This window comes from Suncus etruscus, chromosome 5 (genome assembly GCF_024139225.1).
Source record: "Suncus etruscus isolate mSunEtr1 chromosome 5, mSunEtr1.pri.cur, whole genome shotgun sequence".
Taxonomy (NCBI): Eukaryota; Metazoa; Chordata; class Mammalia; order Eulipotyphla; family Soricidae; genus Suncus; species Suncus etruscus.
The window spans coordinates 13,562,080-13,576,588 of record NC_064852.1 but is presented as its reverse complement, the minus strand read 5'-3'; the positions used below and the strand labels follow the sequence as shown (position 1 = coordinate 13,576,588).

Genomic DNA, 14,509 nt, shown 5'->3' with positions numbered 1-14,509 from the left:
ACCCAAGCCCTGCAGGAGTGATCCCTGAGCACAGAGCCAGCACTAAGCCTTGAGTACTGCCAGGTATGGCACCAGAAAAAAAAAAATTAAATTCGATAAGTAGTGACTCCTAAGGCAGGCAAGCGGTCTACAGATCATTAACTACTTGACTGAAAGCCTGCAGGGCTGAGAAACTTAAAACTAAAGTGTTAGGAGCCCCTGCCAATTACTGATCAATTCAAAATGAAGATAAAGTATCTCTAAAACTAGAAGTCACTTGGAAAATGTGATTTGATTCCGCAAAAAGCTCTGATTCGCGAAGCACTTTGGGGGGGAAGCACACCAGTTGTTGACGCGATTTTCTACCTTGCCCATCCACCTTGACCTTCCTACATTCATTGTCCACACCATTCCCTGAACTCAGGTTGGGGTTCCCTCTGTGAAGTGACCCCAAGAAAGGACGTCATTGGGGAGCAACTTCTGTGGCCAAGCAGGGCTTTGGCAATCGATGCAGTGATATGCCCCATAATGGATGAACCATACAGACACAATTTGCAGATAAAAATAATAGAAGTTAAAGTGTACTTTACATGATAAAAGAAAGATGAAAGAGGACGCAAGTCCGTTACATCTGAGATGGTTACAAAAATCCTGCTTTGTGGCGTAGGCTCTGTTGAAAAGATTGATGCAATGGGGAGTGACCTTGGCTTGGAGCAGGAGCTGGTGATGTATGTATGAGCGTCCCTCTGCTAAATGGACCCAGATTTGTAGCGCTAATATACATGGGAGCCCAGAACCAAACTCAGGACGGCCATAAATCAGCAGCCACTTTAGGTGTCATTTCTGGTTTATATTCCACTATTGTTCTATCACTTTAATTCATGTCACTATCATCTTTTCATCTGGAACAGTTTTATATAATTTTCCAGTGGAGTTACCTGACAAATCCTATCAAATTAACAGGGTACATTAACAATATTGACTGGGCTGGCTTCGGGAGTTGCAGGGCCGTGGACCCAAATCTTGAAATCGTTTCTCTGGTGAGGTTCCCCCTCCCCCCCACACACGTTTCTGGGGAGAGAAATGTGGGACAGGGTTTATTCCACAGAAGGAATGCGGACATTTATTTTACTCTGCTGATTTTGACTTTTATAAATGTCAGAATATGCAGCGGGGAAGTGGGAGGGTTGGGGGGGGGTGCACTTGTCACCAACAACTGTGGCTTAAGTACTTTCTTCTTTCAGGGGACTATAGAAACGTCCAGATCTTGAACAATTAATGACCAAATTGGAGAGAAGCGTATAAAGGGGCAGTTGTAATCTATTTTAAGTGAAATGTAATAAAATTGGCTCCTGAAACGTACTCACCCTCCTGGAATCATCTAGACCTGCGTGTCCCAGAGTCAATTGGACAGAGGACATTATGCCTAATTGAAGGAAGGTATTCCTGAAATATGCCTCATCAGTTCAGGGGAAAAATATCAATTGTCGTTCCCCAAGACTGACACATGGAGGGCCAGAGAAAAGCCAATACTGCCCGTGTTCTGGGGTGCACAGATGGGCTGCCTGCCCATTTTCCACAGAAGAGATATGCATGTTCATCGCTGCCTTTGTCTTGCTACATGTGGGGATTTCCTTCTTCATAGAATAAACTAGAAAGTAGGAAGGTCTGGCAGGTCGCATCATATGAGTTGAGTGGGGGGCAAGGGATATTTTGATAGAGCGATTTCTTTCAGCAGCATTTCCTACCCAGTTTCCTCCTATCATATTTGAAATTTTCTGAGTGTGATCCATAGGATAATATGTGTTAAATTTAATTGTCCTTTCTCTTGTAGGATGTGCCCTTGATGGTTTTCACTTATTTTTTTCTGATGTATTTACTTTTCGCTTATTTTTTTTTCCACTTTGACCCTGACCTTTCAACTATGACCTAAAATCTAATTACTTTTCCGACTCCATCTGGGGTCCACTCTGGAAGACAGGACAGAGGCATTGGTCTCATTTCATGTATAGACTCTTCAGTATTCAGTGAGACGAAGGAAAAGGCCTTGCTGGAAGGTTGGAGGGAGGAGAGGCAGTGAGCTCGTTCTGAGACCAAAAGAGTAACTGTCTCTATGGGGCTTAGGACACTCACCATCCTGGTGTCACCCTGTTCTCATAACCCAATTTTCCATCCAACTCTGAGAACAAAGCCGGAGATGCCCACATTCGCACGTCTGATATCCAATGCAGAGGTCTCTGAACACTGAACCCCTTCAGCAAAGAGCCTGTGACTTTCACAGCTCAAAGCCAAGCTCAAAGCTGAGACTCAAGTGTTTTCTGTCAAGGCCTCTTTGACCCTCCAGTGACCGCTCTTCAAGAGAGCCCCCATTATTTAGTGCTATAGAAGGGAAGACTCTTGTTAGTATATAAGATTTCTCAGATTAGAAAATTCGGGGCAGGGGCCCGGAGAGATAGCACAGCAGTGTTTGCCTTGCAAGCAGCCAATCCAGGACCAAAGGTGGTTGGTTCGAATCCCGGTGTCCCATATGGTCCCCCGTGCCTGCCAGGAGCTATTTCTGAGCAGACAGCCAGGAGTAACCCCTGAGCAACACTGGGTGTGGCCCAAAAACCAAAAAAAAAAAAAAAATTTGGGGCCGGTGAGATAGCCTGGAGGTAAAGTGTTTGCCTTCCATGCATAAGGACAGTGGTTCAAATCCCAGCATCCCATATGGTCCCCCATGCCTGCCAGGAGCGATTTCTGAGTGTAGAGCCAGAAGTAACTCCTGAACGCTGTGGGGTGTGATCCAAAAACCAAAAAAAGAAAAAAAAAAGAAAGAAAACTTATTGGTATTTGGGGGCTATACCTCAAGGTATAGTTCAGGTCTTATTCTTAGCTCTGTCCTCAGGAATCACTCCTAGAGGGACTTGGGGATCATATTAGGTGCCAGGAATCAAACCCCAATTGGTAACATGGAAGTCAGGCGCCCTGCCTGCTATCAATTCAGCATGTTATAAGTTTATTTGTTCAACTTGAGGTGGGGAGAAATCATAAGGGAATGAAATTTCTAAACAAATTAAATGAATTTTAATCTTACTGTTTCTTATAGCATAGAGGTAATGCAAGGTTAAGAATATGTAAGCAGAGGCCAGAGCAATAGTACAGCGGGCAGGACACTTGCCATGCATGCTGTTGGCCTGGGTTTGGTCCCAGCATCTCTATAGTCCCCCAAGCACAGCCAGGAGTAAGCCCTGAGCATTGTTAGGTATATCACCCCACCAAAAATAATAATAATAATAATAATAATAAAACCAGAAAATAAGAAACAAAACAAAACCTGCAGGTATGGTTGAACATCCTGTTCAAAATGTATAGTGCTGGGGCCGGCAAGGTGGCACTAGTGGTAAGGTGTCTGCCTTGTAAGCACTAGCCAAGGAAGGACCGCGGTTCGATCCCCCAGAGTCCCATATGGTCCCCCAAGCCAGGGGCGATTTCTGAGCGCTTAGCCAGGAGTAACCCCTGAGCATCAAACGGGTGTGGCCCGAAAAACCAAAAAAAAATGTTTAGTGCAAGGAGACTGGGAATGTAGCCCACTGGAGTACGTACTGGCTTTTTATGAGATCCCAATGATACACACACACACACACACACACACACACACACACACACACACACACACACACACACACACACACACACACACGTGCGCATGCAAACATGTAAAGCTGATGAAACAGTTCACCACTTAAAAAATAGAATAGGCAGGGTTGGATAGAATAGTGGGAGAGGTACATGACCAACCTGGGTTTGAGACTTGTCACCACCTATGATCATGCCAGGAGTGACCCCTGAGCACATAACCAGGAGTAAGCCCTGAAGACCACCAGATGTGAACCAAAATAAAAACATAAAATAAAAGTTAGTGGGGAAGGCCAGAGTGATAGCACAGTGGTAGGGCATTTGCCTTACACGCGGCTAACCCAGGACGGACCTGGATTCAATCCTCAGCGTCCCATATGGTCCCCCGAGCCATGAGCGATTTCTGAGTGCAGAGCCAGGAGTGACCCTTGAGCATCACTGGGTATGGCCCAAACTCCCCGCCCCCCCCAAAAAAAGTGGGTGGAGTTGGGGCACAAGGCTAGAGGCATAGCTCAACTTGCTGAGCACTTGCTTTGCATACAAGAGGTCTGAGTGCCCAGGAGGGCCCCTTGAGCACAGAGCCAGGAGTAGCACCTAAGCAATGCCAGGTATAGCCACCAACCAAACTTTAATGAAAACAAACAAAAAAATGTAGTAGGGTAAGTTGCTGTTTCCATGTTCTTTCTAGAAGGCATGTGTCGTTTTCAGTGGTCCATACTCCCCAGCTTGCCACACACCCTGCGCCCTCCCACCCCCAAACAGCCTGTCTCAGTGTGTTGCTGCTGGAGCCTCATCATGTCTGTTCTAAGGAACCCCTGCATCCCTCCAGAGCCCTCAGAAAGAACTCATGTCCATTCCACTTCAGAGCTATAAAACAGGCCAAATGGTTGCAGTGAAATCACTCACACCTTCCATTTCTCTCGGCTTCTTTTTTTGTCCTCCCTCGGCCTGGCAGGTATCTCTGGAGACAAAGTCGAGATAGACCCGGTTACGAATCAGAAAGCCAGCACGAAGTTTTGGATTAAACAGAAACCCATCTCAATCGATTCCGACCTGCTCTGTGCCTGTGACCTTGCTGAGGAAAAAAGCCCCAGTGAGTAGAGCCTTTTATTTATGTCGCCCTTCTCTCTCCTCCCTTCCCCTCTGCGTGCTGGGTGCCAGGAGAATATATTGCCACCGTGTCCTTTTTTCCTTGGGTCTGTTTAATTCATTACCAGAAATTTCTTTTAATCAAACGGAATTGTAATGTGGTGCCCAGAAGCCTGACACGGGCCCCATCGTGTTTCGGTCTTGACGGCAGCAGAGAACCTCAGTCCGGCTCCTGACCTCAGTCTCGCCCAGAACAGGGCGCCTGGGGCAGCCTCCTGCTGGGAATGTTCATGGCAGAACCCCCCATTTCACTGCCTGCTCCCTTTCTTTCGGGGATTCAACCAGTCACCTGGGACCAACCTTCCTTCCTTGCCAGATCGAGGGGAGCTGGGGGGCTTTCCACAGCAGCTGAGGACGAGATTTAGATATCCATCATGCCAAAAGTGTCAACACCCTCCGGATTATTGGCAGCTGTGTAACCTACCCACTCATAATTAAACCCTGCCTGGTCTATACACTCCTCAGCGTAGACACAGGCTGGGTATGGAAATGCCTCCTGGGAGGAGAAGCGGAACTATCTAGGAGCGGGCAGTTGCCTAAAGGAGCCTGTCGCTGCTTCTCAAAGTCTGGGCCTTGTCTGTGGTGCCTGCAAAGCATATCTAAAATGTGGGTTGCCTTCCTGTCCTGGTTAGGCTCTGATTCAAGAACCCAGGCATCTAATTTTGTCAACTCATTGCTTCCTGCCATCACCAAGTAGGAGAACACGTATAGGAAATGAGATGCTCTGGGTCATCTGAGTGATAGCACAGCTGGTAGGGCCTTTGACTTGCATGTGGCCCACCCGGTTTCAGTCTCCAGCACCCATCCAGAGGATGGTTCCCCGAGCCTGCCAGAAGTGTTCCCTGAGGCAGAGCCAGGAGTTACCATTGTGCACAGCTTGATGTGGCCCAAAGAAACAAAAAAGGGGGTGAGGGAAATGAAGTAAGTGCTCAAAGGAACAGAATTGTGGGGCCAGAGAGATAGCATGTAGGTAGGGCATTTGCCTTGCATGCAGAAGGAGGGTGGTTCGAATCCCGGTATCCCGTATGATCCCCCGAGCCTGCCAGGAGTGATTTCTGAGCGTAGAGCCAGGAGTCATCCCTGAGTGCTGCCGGGTATGACCCAAAAACAAACAAACAAACAAACAAACAAAAAAGAACAGAATTGTGAGGCACTGCAGAGGTGTCTACTATGGTTCAAATTTTTGAGTTTGCACTGATGTCGGAGGCTGGAGGCAGAGCACAAGCCTGGCCCATGGATGGGGTGTTCAGTTGTCTAATTAGATCCAGGCTGGCCTACAATGATGACCTTTCAACTCATAAGCCTACAGCCTGGCAAGAAGGGAGAGCTGGGGAGAGTGGGAGAGGCAGGAGGGCAGTTAGGGCTGTTTCTGCTGCCATGTTAAAGGCTGCCTGCCACTCGATGGTTGTCAACAGGGCCTGGTGAGCCAGTGCCTGCTGTTCCAGGGCGCTGGCCCCCACACTGCCAGATTCCATCTGCCTTTGGGTAAACAGCTTCCAGCTTGCCGGCTAGTACAAACATCATTCTTCTCACGTTCCTTCCCAAGAACTCAGTATGATCGGAAAAGTAACGTTTTATGGATTCTGCATGTCTGAGAGGTAAACACAGAGTAAGCTGGGCAGGTAGGCTTGAGGAAAGAACTAGAGACAGGACTTCTTCTCTTAGACTCACACCAAGGATGGATGTCACCCCCGGCCCACTGGGGACAGTAGAGAGGGCACCCCACCATCTGTGCCAGCATTCGTAGAAGCTAGTCAGCACAGACTGATGCCTTCCCCACACGAGGCCGTTTCACAAGTACAGGACAACTCTGCCTAGATGGGCAACCCCATGTCAGTCCTGGTCATCCAGCCAGAGCTTCCGGTCCTCTCTCCAGACCTCTGCCATTGGATGGCTCAGTATGGAAAAGACACAGGTGTGTCCGTGGGAGGCTCCACCAGGCTCCAGAAATCTAGAAGTAACAAGAATTTCTTGGCAAAAGTGCAAGTATCCCCAGTTGAAGACCTCTTAAATCCCTAGCCCCTAACCCAGTGCTTTTTAACTCATGTTCCTTAGAGCTCTGTTTTCTCGGGAAGAACATAGAGCAGAGTTGGATCAAAGGTCTTCCCCTTCAACTGAAGAACTTAACTTTTCCTACTTGGGAATTCTGTATAAATGGTTGAGTGAGAGGAATTTACTCTTTAAAAGAGAGAAAGGGACTGGAGCGGTGGCATAAGTGGTGGGTTGTTGGCCTTGCACGTGCTAACCTAGGACGGACGGACGGATGGACCGTGGTTCAATTCCCCCCTACCCCAGCATCCAATATGGTCCCCCAAGCCAGGAGCAATTTCTGAGTGCATAGCCAGGAGCAACCCCTGAGCATCACCGGGTGTGGCCCAAAAAGCAAGAGAGAGAGAAAGAGGGAGAAGGAGAAGGAGAGAGGAGAGGAAGAAAGAAAGAAAGAAATCCGGCATCTCATATGGCCTCCTGTGCCTACCAGGAGCAATTTTTGAGCACAGAGTCAGGGGTAACCCCTGAGCATGGCTGGGTGTGACCCAAAATACAAACAAAAAAAAAAAAGAGAAAGATTACCCTTCCTCCCTACATCCTGCCTATACCATACAACTTTTATTTATAGAATGTTTTGTAACAGAGGTCCTAAAATGTCAATGACAGTGTATATAGAGATTAAGAACATGGGTTCCTTATGTATTGAGCAATATTTGGCCCCTTTTTCAGCCCTTAAAAAAAAAGCTCTGGTTATTTTGATGGGGACTGCATTGAATTTGTGTAGTACTTTATTTAGGATATTCATTTTAGCAATGTTAATTCTTCCAATCTATGAACAGGGAATGTGTTTCCATTTCCTCATGTTTCCTACTTCTTTTAGCAGTGATTAATAGTTTTCTTTGTGTAAGTCCTGCACCTCCTTAAACTGCTAAAAGAAAGAGATTTGTGGACCAGAGAGTACCTGGTTTAGGTGCTAGCCTGGCATGAGGCCAACTCTAGTTTGCTCCCTGGCACTACAGGCACCCCTTAACCTCTACAGGAACAACCCCCAAGCCCTGCTTGGCATGACCCTGTTGTATGTCTTCCAAACATACACGCACACACTTCTCTCAAAAAAAAGAAGCAATTTCAAAAGTTGCCGGCTGACATCATGTTGTGACTTCTTCACTGGCTCCTTTGCTAGGTTTGCTGGGAACTGTTCACACAGTCAGGCCTGATGTTCTGCCACTTTGTCTGACTTATAGACCATACCCAACACTGTTCAAGGTCCAACTGGGTGTTGTGGGACCTTTTCTGTGACTCTGCCCCCCCCAAACCCCGTGTGTAGGCCTCACGCGCTGGTTGTTGGCCTCCTGCCACATTGGCACGTGCTCATTGTCCCATGGGCTAATGTCCCTATGCTCAGGCTCTCACCAGTGCCTTTGGAGTTGGCACCAGCAAATGTCTGCAGTCTTGAAACAGTGCTCAGTGAGGCCCGGATTGAGCCACTAAAAGTTCATCAACAGAATTGATGTTACAGAGTGACCAAACAAAGATGGATTGAATGAATAGACTTGATGCTGTTATTATTTTTTTTATGATTTCCAGTATCTTCATCAAATTAATTCAGTGACTTAATCTAAAAAGTTCATCTTGAAGACCATCGTCAGACTACAAAATTAATCTACAGGACTGCTGCTGCCTTTTTTTTTTTTTTAAGGATTAATGGTAACCCTTTTTATCTTTTGTGTCTGTTGAACCTTAGAAAAAAGTTATTTTAACAGCACTAAAGAAATGAAAGTCACTATATTTTATAAGTTTAGCCTGTGATTTTTATCAGCAATGTGATGTATGTTTGTAGCTGAGTTTACATCAAAAATTATTCTTGGGGCCTTCTTGAATGAATTATGGCAAAGAGAGAGAGAGTCTAGAAGTAGATAAGGTTTTTGATTTCTGCAATATATTTCCTTTCTCATGTCTTTATCTCTCATAACACAAGCGTCTTGCCGAAGTCTGGAACGTGTGACCAACTAGAATAATTTAGTTGAGAAAACACAGAAGATGTGTTATTAAATAGCCTTATATTAAAAAAAAGAAAGAAAAAGAAAAGAGAGAAAAGACATTAAGTGCTGGGAGAATAATGAAGTTGTCTTCCATCCTACTCGAGACATGTTTGTCAGGATTTTGAACAGAAACGAAATGGTTTTTTAAAAACCTTCCAGTATGGTCAGTTTGCAGTGTTTATTGAGAAAAGCCTCTGTCAGACCATTAATTTGGTCGTCATAAGGAACACAACTCAAGTTTAATTGATGCCGTATCCAAAAAGTGTGTGAATAGCTGAGTTGGCAAGGGGACTACACATTAGGACGCCTGCAGTGAAACACATAATTACATATATTGAGGAATCAGAGGACCCAAACTCCACAGCCCTTCTCCATAAATAGCAGTCCTGTGGCTCTTTTCTACCTCGCTTCTCCTCGCAGACTGTGTTCTCAGAAGGAAGATTTATTGCTCTGTCCCTGTGAGTGTTTAAGGACCTGGAACTTAATGACTAAATAGATACGTGATATATTTTTTTAATGCACGTCTACATATGGACTCTTAACAAGAGTTAGTCGAGAAGATCTGTGTATCGGTGGCCCTGAGAAATTAAAAATAAATTCAGCCTTCCTGGATTTTTTTTTTTAAAGCCTGCTGCCATTATTATTCAAATCAGTGATCTCTCAGTCTGGTTTTGCCACTCCTAGGATATCTTCTGCTATTTTGAAGGATGTCACAAACCTCTAAAAGATGAATTAATTTTAATTCATTTTAACTGAACAAAGATGTGTACAGCACATAAGGGAGGAGAATGTTTCCATATCAGAGTCTACCCTAGTTAAATTGTCTCAGGGAAATAATTTCCCATCCTTTGAGAGGTCTAGATAGAGGCTGTGAATGCAGCAGACTTCCCTTTTAAGTGCTAGCCTCAAATTCCAACACTGAAACAAAAGCCGGGAGTTTTTTCGATGAAACTAGCACCCATCAGAGACTGTCAGGCTGTATTTAACTAAAGTACCAGACTCAGCCATGCCAGGTCTGGTTTTATCAGAAGAAGGTTGTGAAGGTTTCGAGTCTTTAAAAGAAGCAGCCTATCATTAAGAAATCAGATTTAAACCTTAATAAAGTAGCTGTCGTCTTTATAGCTGAAAAGCACTCTGTATCTCAATTAAGTATAGATCATATAAAATCTTAAGGAAGCAACATAATAGAGGTAACCTGATTATATTCTCTTGCAAGAGCATAATCTAAAGAAAATGGATTCTGTGGATGCTGGTTATGTTGTCAGGGGGGTTGTTTATTTGGATTTGGGGGCTCTCGGTGTTTGGGTCGGTTTGGTTTGGTTTCTGTGTCTCCTCCAAAACTGGAACCAGGAACTCTTCGGGATCCTGAGCTAACTATAGTCCTAGAGAAGCTGATAGAGCAGCTGTTGGGTTTGTAAGGTGAGATTCAGTTAAGGTCCAACTTAAACGAGCTGGACTTACTGGTGACCTCCCGCTTAAATGAATCTTTCTTTTCATACGTACTTGACAAGATCTGTAAAGTAGTGTATTTAATTTACTAATTAAATTAAAGCTACTGAATAATGATTTGTCCACATTGATTCAGCTTAAATAGGAAAGATCAGCATTGTTGTGATCTTCAGCAACCTTAATGGCCAAGCCAGTTAGACACAAAGGCCTCTTGTGTTTTATAGGTCAGTGGTACATAGGTAAGCCGGGGCTATAATTGAATTGCCTGCCCTGCACCCTGCAGTTGCAGATTTCCTTTGCCTTCCCATTCCATTGTTGCACTGGGTCTTAAGAGAATGTTAACGCGGTAATAGGCACCGGGCCTTCCCCATTATACGTCTTGCTATCGAGCGGTTCTGCATGACTAGTTAAAGAAGATGGCAAGAAGATTAATGAAAGCCAGGCTAATACAGAAGGGGGTACTTTTGCAAGACTTCTACCGAGGAGATATTAGAGCTGAACCAGAGCTTGGCTTTTTCTTTATCCTGTGACCTTTGAACCTGCCTTACTGTTGAAAGCTGCCAGGGAAGTCGACATTTTGATTGATGTTGGTACACGAGTCAGTCTTTCCCATTGAATTCCACATCTGCACGAAAATAGCTTTTCCAGCAGAATTCATACTGGCTGGAAGTGATAGCCAAATTGATGGCTGAAATGCTTTTACGTAGTTTTCATTTAAACCCAAAGGTATTTGATGGTTTAATTCAGTATCCAGTTTCCATAGATTATAAACATTCACTTCTGTGTCCTTAAAGGAATCACCAACTAGGCAGGAGAGATCAGTGTTAAGAATGTACCCAGGTCTGCAAACGTCTCCAAGTAGATTCAGACGGGGATGTAACGCAGTCACTGTGCTTCAGTTTCCTTAAACAAGAAAAATCCAGGGGAAAGAAGAGGGGAGCTGACTTGGAGGTTTTTGTCAATGAAACAAAGAGTTGGGCTGGTTCTACAGAGCTTCCAGTGGGGAGTCTGAAGCCTCACGCCTGTCTCCACCTGAGCCCTGTGCTCAGAAGCGCTCTCGGTCCACGTGGCTGCTGGTTTCCTGACCGTGTCCTTTAGATGCAAGCATACCATCTGTGTGTGTGACAGCCCTATGCAGTGACAGTCCTCTTCCGGTCTCCTCCCTCCTCCTAGAACCCGGTCCATGGTGCTGTGGGTCTCGGGCACCATGCATGTGCCTGAAGGAGCCTGTGTGTGCATCCTCGTTGCCTTTCAGACAAAGGAGAGCAGGGACAGTGGCCAGAGGGCTCAGCTTGTTTACTCACCAGACTCGGCACCCTCCTGTTCCTCCAGCAAACCCTCTGACCACCTAGTTTCTTTTTCCCTGGCCTGATAAAGTGCTAGAGTAGTGCTCTGAGTTCGACACCAAAACTAAAGGAGGAAGAGCCCAGGAATTCTGTCATGTGTGTTAGATGCTTGTGCTGATGTATCTGAGGGAAACGTGGGGGTGTGAGCTCCACTGCACGATTTGGGTCGAAGCCCCTATCCCCATCAGTGCCAGAGAACCTCTCGCTTAACACGCACCGGGTGTGGGAGAGCAGTGACCAGTTCTCAGCCTTTAGTGAATTTCTGGGGCTCCAGACTCCAGAGGGGCCGGCTGTGGTCTGCCTTCCCATCTGACAAGGACTTATATTCTCCATTCTAGATCAAATACAGTAAGTACTGCTCGATTACAGAACACAACGGACCCTCACATATTAAATGCCCCAGTTATTGAATCGCCTTTTCATAAGAGCACTCTGGAGCACAATCAGGAGCAGGCAGTGCCTCATCCTTTTAACAGATATGTTTCCTAGCCCTATTAAAAGGGGTCTTCATCTATCCTGTCAAGGGGAGTCTGCTGGGGTTTTTTAGTTTAATTACACTCTCCAATTAAAACTCCTTGCTGCATTTGGATGCGCCTCTCCTTGGGCCTGAGTGGATATGACATTTACAAGGCTCGCCTTTCAAGCAGACAATAGTGTGATTGATGAGGTGCACGTTCAGTGAAGGAGGCGAGTGCCTGAGGAAGTGCTGCTTAGTGCATTTTGATTTATTTATCATCTCCTTCCAAAACAAGGGAGCTGTCGGGGTGATGGGTTTGGGCAACCAGGGAGACCACCTCAGTTTTTCCCCCCGTGTGTGGGAGGGCGAGAGACCCGCGAGAGTACCACAGGACAAAGGTGGAGAGAAACCACACGCCCCAGGCCAGCTCGTGCCACCACACTGCCTCCTTAGGTGCGCTGACCCAGTTTGGTATCCAGGTGCCTCCAGCTGCGATCGGTGGCTAAGTAGGCCATCGCTGTTGGGGGGAACAGTTCGCCGGGACTGGGTAGCCTTGCCCGGGCCCCAGAGATCTTAGCCATTCGAGCCAACTTAGTTCATGAACTGACACCCTTTCGGAGACATGATGACTCCTGTGCCCAGCTTTCTTCCTCAGAAATCCGGCAGCCTCTGGCCAGATACTTTCTCGGTGTTGGATGGTTCTCTAACTCTAGACATGCTGAGCATTAAAAAAAAAAAAAACACTTCTTGGCGACTAGAGAGATAGGCCAGTGAGGAGAGTGCTTGCCTTGCTGACCCAGGTTCAATCTCCAGCATCCCAATTGGTCGTCTTTCTTTCTACCCCCCTCCCCACCCTGCGCAGCCAAGAGGAATTCCTGAGTGCAACAACAGGAGCATCACCAGTTGTAGCTCAAAAAGGAAACAAAAATCACTCTTGGATTTTTGAATCATTGAAGAGCAAGTATGACGGCAGCAAAGAAAGATGGAAGAAAGCACAGTGTAGTGGACTGTGGGGTACACATGGGATGGTGTTGAAAAACAGACCCGGTGTCTTGTTCCGCTTGTCTTTAGCTCCTTTTGCTGTTGGTCCCCTGCACATGCTACATGGGGCTGGTCTGCCTGTCTGTGTAGTCCTGGGAAAAGGAAGTGTCTAGAGTGCCAGATGGGTCAGCACTTTATGAACTGGGGGCCCTGACAGATAAGAACACACCTCCCAGACTCAATCTAAGCAACTACAGTTGCTCCTGGGGCATATCTGGTAACTATATGATATGGTAACTATCATATATATCAGGGGTCTTCCAACTACGGCCCGCGAGCCACATATTGTATTTATTCCCATTTTGTTTCTTCACTTCTAAATAAAATATATGCAGTATACATAGAAATTTGTTCATAATTTTTGTTTTTACTATAATCTGGCCCTCCAACAGTCTGAAGGACAGTGAACTGGCCCCCTGTTTAAAAAGTTTGAGGACCCCTGATATATATGATAACTAGATATGGTCATATATATATATGGTTTTATATATAAACATATATATGGTTATGTATATAATGTATGAAAAATGTGTTTGTGAGGAAAATTAGCTGGTACTGAGCTACTACTGGGTACTGGGCTTTCTAATATTCTCTGTAAACTTTGCTTGTTTTTCCTTCAACTTGCTGATAATGTGTTGTATTGATTGAAATAGTGATGTTCAGGCACTTGGAGTCATAGTCAGCAGGTAGGACATGAGGCCTACCCAGGTTTGATCCCCCACATCAAATACAGTCTCCCAAGCACTACCACGAGTAATTGTTGAACCCTGCCAAGTATGGCCCAAAAAAAAAAAAAAAAAAACACCATGGCTGGGAAGCAATAACCTAACAGATAGGGCATTTGCTTGCCTTGCACACAGCTGACCTTGATCCCCAGCATTCATATGGTCCCCAAACCTGGCAGGAGTAACTTCTGAGCACAAAGCCAGGAGTAACCCCTGAGCACCACCAGGCGTGGCCCAAAAATATACATTTTAAGGACATCAACTAATTTTCCTAAGTTGGGAGAAGCCAACTTAATTCTATTAAGTTTTCACTATTTGGCTTGATTTTTTTGGACCCATAATAGCAAAAAAGTTATCTAAGTATAATGGAAATGTTGCATAGATTTAAATTGTTCTAGATTTTTGATGACTGTTTCCTCAAATTCTTTTTTTCTTAAGATTTAACACCAAGAGAGATTCTGATTGACAAAGGAGTAAGGGCAAGGTCTGTTCACTACTGAAAAACTCTGTGTGAAAGATTTCTCAGCTGGATAAATGATGGAAAAAATCTGTTTTCCTTGCCTCCTGCCAAGCTTTAAATTGTTTTCATGATAAATAAATGGGGTGCTAGATTTTAAGTTATTCTGATAGACATGGATAAAAGTAAGCCGTTCTTTCATTAAAATCCAAATGTGTGTTGCTTATAAGACTCCCATAGGCAGCTTCCACAATGGG

The 14,509-nt window shown here is 45.4% G+C and overlaps 1 protein-coding gene across 3 annotated transcripts in view; it reads left to right on the top strand.

The window, feature by feature from the left end:
* Nucleotides 1–14,509, top strand: part of MAPKAP1 (MAPK associated protein 1) — a 293,758-nt gene that overhangs the window by 260,304 nt on the left and 18,945 nt on the right. For all 3 annotated transcript variants that reach the window (XM_049774167.1, XM_049774165.1, XM_049774166.1), the window contains one exon: nt 4,553–4,690. In XM_049774167.1, coding sequence (XP_049630124.1) covers nt 4,553–4,690 — 138 coding nt within the window. The remainder of the gene's footprint in view (nt 1–4,552; nt 4,691–14,509) is intronic.